The sequence below is a fragment of the Elephantulus edwardii genome, unplaced genomic scaffold, assembly GCF_000299155.1.
Source record: "Elephantulus edwardii isolate Elephantulus edwardi_28Jun2011 unplaced genomic scaffold, EleEdw1.0 scaffold00046, whole genome shotgun sequence".
In the NCBI taxonomy this organism is placed as follows: Eukaryota; Metazoa; Chordata; class Mammalia; order Macroscelidea; family Macroscelididae; genus Elephantulus; species Elephantulus edwardii.
The window spans coordinates 416,045-420,372 of NW_006399796.1; the positions used below are offsets into that span (position 1 = coordinate 416,045).

The 4,328-nt window shown below is 36.2% G+C and overlaps 2 protein-coding genes across 2 annotated transcripts in view; both read right to left on the reverse strand.

Annotated features, from left to right (window-relative positions):
• LOC102862398 (DTW domain-containing protein 2-like) overlaps positions 1-4,328 on the reverse strand; it is a 142,205-nt gene that overhangs the window by 48,240 nt on the left and 89,637 nt on the right. The gene's annotated exons all lie outside the window — the stretch shown is intronic.
• Positions 17-187, reverse strand: LOC102872806 (cytochrome b-c1 complex subunit 10-like). The gene has a single exon (XM_006885986.1). It carries the CDS (start codon positions 185-187, stop codon positions 17-19), a length of 171 nt encoding a protein of 56 aa, XP_006886048.1.

The window sequence follows — 4,328 nt, forward strand, 5'->3', positions numbered from 1 at the left end:
GCCGAGGGCAGCTCTATCAATCGTCCTTCTTGAACTTGCCATTGATGTAGGGCACCCAATCCAGGATCAGCCTCCAGTCAGTGGCCCACACCAGCCCCACGGAGCCCACGGCGCCCCACATGCCCACCGTGGGTAGCCAGTACTTGGCCAGCTCCCGGTAACGAGGGCCTAGGAACCTGGTCAGCATCATGACCTTCAAATCCTTTCTTAATGGAGTTACACAGCACACACAATTCCTCTAGCAATGCCCTATAAGAATGTGAATGAACGGAGTTCACACTTTCTTTATGACAAATTTACTTGTTATTTTGGCAGTTCATGGGCTATCCAGTACTCTTCTCCAACACCACAACTCAAAGACACCAATTCTTTTTCTGTTATCCTTAGTCACCGTCCAACTTTCAGATACATAGCAAGTGATCAAACTGATGGATTAGATCAGGCCTACTCAGTCTGTAAACAGACATGATTCCCTTCATCACTCTGCAGAAGTCTCAGAGAGCAGATTTTCTTACTGCAACACATCTTTTCACTTTTTGACTATTGGTACCAAGGGTGTTGATTGTGAATCCATGAAGATAAAATTGTTGGGAAAAAAGTGCCACAATGAATGAATGGAAATCCAAAATTTCTGTAAATGTTCATTAAAATTGATAAAATAAATTTTTTAAAAAAAGATAAAATTGTTTACATCTTTAATCTTTTCTCCATCTGTCACGATGTTACCTAATTGTCATGTGGAGGGGATTTTTGTTTTCTTGATGTTAAGATGTAATCCATTCTGAAAGTACAACTGGTACTATCCTATAGCAAGCACTTCAAGTTCTCCACACTTTTACTTAATAAGTTTGTGTCTTCTGCATAACACAGGTTGTTGATAAGACTTCCTCCAATCCCGATGCCACGTTTATTTTTAAAAGTCCAGATGAAATGTCTTTAAAGTGCGTTAGCAGCAGTTTTGCCCAATGAAACGTCATTTAATTTCTTAACTGGTGCTACCATGGGTCAGTGATGCACAAATAAAAAATCTGAGTATAAATTTTGTAATGTACAAAGTTTATGTCTTATAAAAAATATTTAAGTAAATTATCTTTGTTATAGTTAACATGTTAAAAAGAACATTAATAACTTTGCTTTTTTTTTTTCCCTATGTAAGCCCAGTGATGAGAAAACAATGTGACCAAGACCAAGATGGGTGACGTTTAATCCGCAGCCCTCAGGCCAGTCTTTCATTGTTTTTGTTCAGACATTCCTCTAGGTCGTATAGCCCTGGTGTACAAGTTGCCGTCCCGCAGTCACTTGTGGTTGCTGTGAGGCTGAACACTGTGGCATGGATGTGTCAAATGCGTTAATGGTTGGCTACCCACTGTGGACAGATAGTGGGGTGGAGCTCCCTGATTAAAACAAGCATGGAAGGAGGAGTGACATCCACTTCCATAAAAGCTTGCCTTCGGAAACCCTATGAGCCTGGGGAGAGGATGAAAGGCACCCAAGCATTGAGGACTCTCCCTCATAGGGTCACTATGAGTCGCCTGCGACTGGACACGACACTTAACAATGTAAGCCCTGAAGCTATAAACAAATTTAGAAGGCCTAGCCTATGGTTTAAAGAGTGTGAAATACAGCCAGAAATGCAATCTGAAGAGGATAAAATTGATGGATGGGACCTTCTAAAGATAAAATCTCTATGCCCATCAAAAACTTTTTCCAACAGGGTGAAAAGAAAACCTACTGACTGGAAAAAAACATTTACAATACCATCTCCAACAAGAGTCTCATAACAAAAGCCAATAGAATATTCCTGGGCCTTCAAAAGAAAAAGACTGATAATCCAATTTCAAAATGGACAAAAGACATGGACAGACTTTTCAGAGGAGGACATCTTGATGGCCAAAAGGCACATGAAGAAATGCTCAAAATCACTGGGAATAAAAGAGATGCAAATCAAAACTAAAATGAGATACCATTTACCCCTGTAACAGTGGCAAAGTTTAGCAGGGCAACAAGTAATAAATGTTAGGGAGGATGTAGCGAGATAGGAACTCTTTTAAAAACATTGCTTGTGGGATTGTAAAATGATACAACCATTCTGGAAGGTAGTTTGGCGGTTCATAAAAAAGCTGAACTTAGAAATTCTTTCCATATGACCCAGCTATTCCATACTGAAAAAATGAGAATTGAGGCACAGAGTCTTGTACACCAATGTTCATAGCAGTGTTATTCACAATTTCAAGAACATGTACAGAATCAAAATGTCCAATCACAATGGAATAGATTGAGAAATTATGGTCAATTCACACAATGGAATACTATGCAGCACACAAGAGTAATGATATTGTAAATTACTACCTGACTTGGGAGGAACTGGAGAGCATTATGCTAAGTGAACTAACTCGGTCCCATAAGGAAAAAAATGGTATAAGACCATTATTGTAGAATGTGTACGAGTACCAAAGTGGGAAGGGGAAAACAGAGGGGTGAAGATGGGTAGGGAGTAGGGGTGCTTAGTCACAAGGTCACACAATTTGATAGGTGGAGGGATGGATGGCTATAGGAAAGGGGAAAGATGCAGTGTAAATAACAATGTATACAAACTTGTAAGTAAACCACAATAAAATTAAAATTTTATTAAAAAAAATAGTGCAAAAGAAACTTAGAGACAGGGAGTTAAAAAGTATAGATCAATAGTGTTGTTGTTGATGGCTGTGGAGTTGAGCACGACTCATAGCAACCCTATGGAAAAAAGACCTGAAGTCTTTCTATAACTATTATCATTTATCAAATTTCATAGAGTTTCCAGTGGCATGTTGTTTAAGAATGGTAATTAAGTACATAAAACACAATGTATATGAGTGACTGTATTCAAAACAATAAATTGGGGTTGTTGTTTTTTTTAAGAAAAGTGGAAAAAGGAACAGAAACAACCAAATTTAAGCAAAATAAGGATTTGCTAAATAAGAAAGTAAATAAAGCCAAGAAGATATAAAAACTTCTGGCAGAAAGTATTAGTCATGAAAAATAAACTGTTTAAACATGCTATTTACATTGTCTATTTAAATAACTATAGTAAACATTTTTAAAGAATTAAAATGCAATTGGTGTAATCCTTCAAAAGAATACTACATAAGGTAGTAATAATCATAATTTAGTGACTATAAACTTGAACCAAAACAACAACACACTAATATAAACTGCTAGTTACACTGGTAATAAAGTTTTCATATTAACAAGAAAAAAAAAAGCAAAAGAGTATTATAAAATAAGATACAAGTAAAGCATATTTTTAAAATTAGCATAAATGACATAAATTGACATGTATTAATACTACCTATTCTACATACTTTATTAATTTTATCCTCATTATAAACCATGAGGTGCACTGATGACATAATCCCTAGGACATAAAACAAAGACTACTCCTTTCTGGGGGTTGACATCTACCAGTGGCTCTGCAGAAGAAAGAAAAGCAATCTCTCATGCAATTTATGGCCTCGAAACCCACCGGATGGTTCTCCATGACCAGTCTAAGAATTCACATTTAAATATAAAAATTTCCATGACCAATGTGACCATAGTTGAACCCTTCACTGAACTTCTACAATCAAACCAACTTATTACTGATTTTTTAAAGAAATCTAATCCCTAGAGTTAATCTATATAAATTTTACTTTTATATTATAAAGAATAAATACAACATTCAGTTAACTGAAATTTTAAGTATAAAAGCAAAATAAAACCCAACCCATTCCCATCAAGTCGACTGAATCATAGTGAGCCTCCAAGGGTTTTGCAGTTTCCAAGACTTTATAAATCTTTACAGAAGGACACTGATGATCTTTTTACCAAGCAGCAGGGGACTCAAACAGTCAATCTTGAAGTTAGCACAACATTTAAAATATTATGTGATCAAGAATTCTTTTGCTAAGTGAAAACATACAAATACTTGACAAATACTGCATAGTGCCACTGTTGTAGAATGAGACTGAAATCAGGGTTAGGGTGAGACTGAGAAAAATTGGATAAATTATGTATACTGCATTGAAACCAGATGAGGGAGAGAACAATTTAAAAACAATATATGATTGGGTATCACGGTTATGACAAGAGTCCAGAATGAAGGATGCATAGTGGAGTGTACGGGGGTAGGGAGGAGGGTGGATTGTATACCAACGAAAGAAATTTTCTTTTACTTTTCAAAGAGAAGAGCAAACTGGGGGGAGAAATGGTAAGGGAGGCAGGGAGAAAAATGCAATGAATGAATGGAAATCCAAAATCTCTGTAAACTTTCATTAAAATTAATAAAATAAAATTTTTATAAAACATACAAA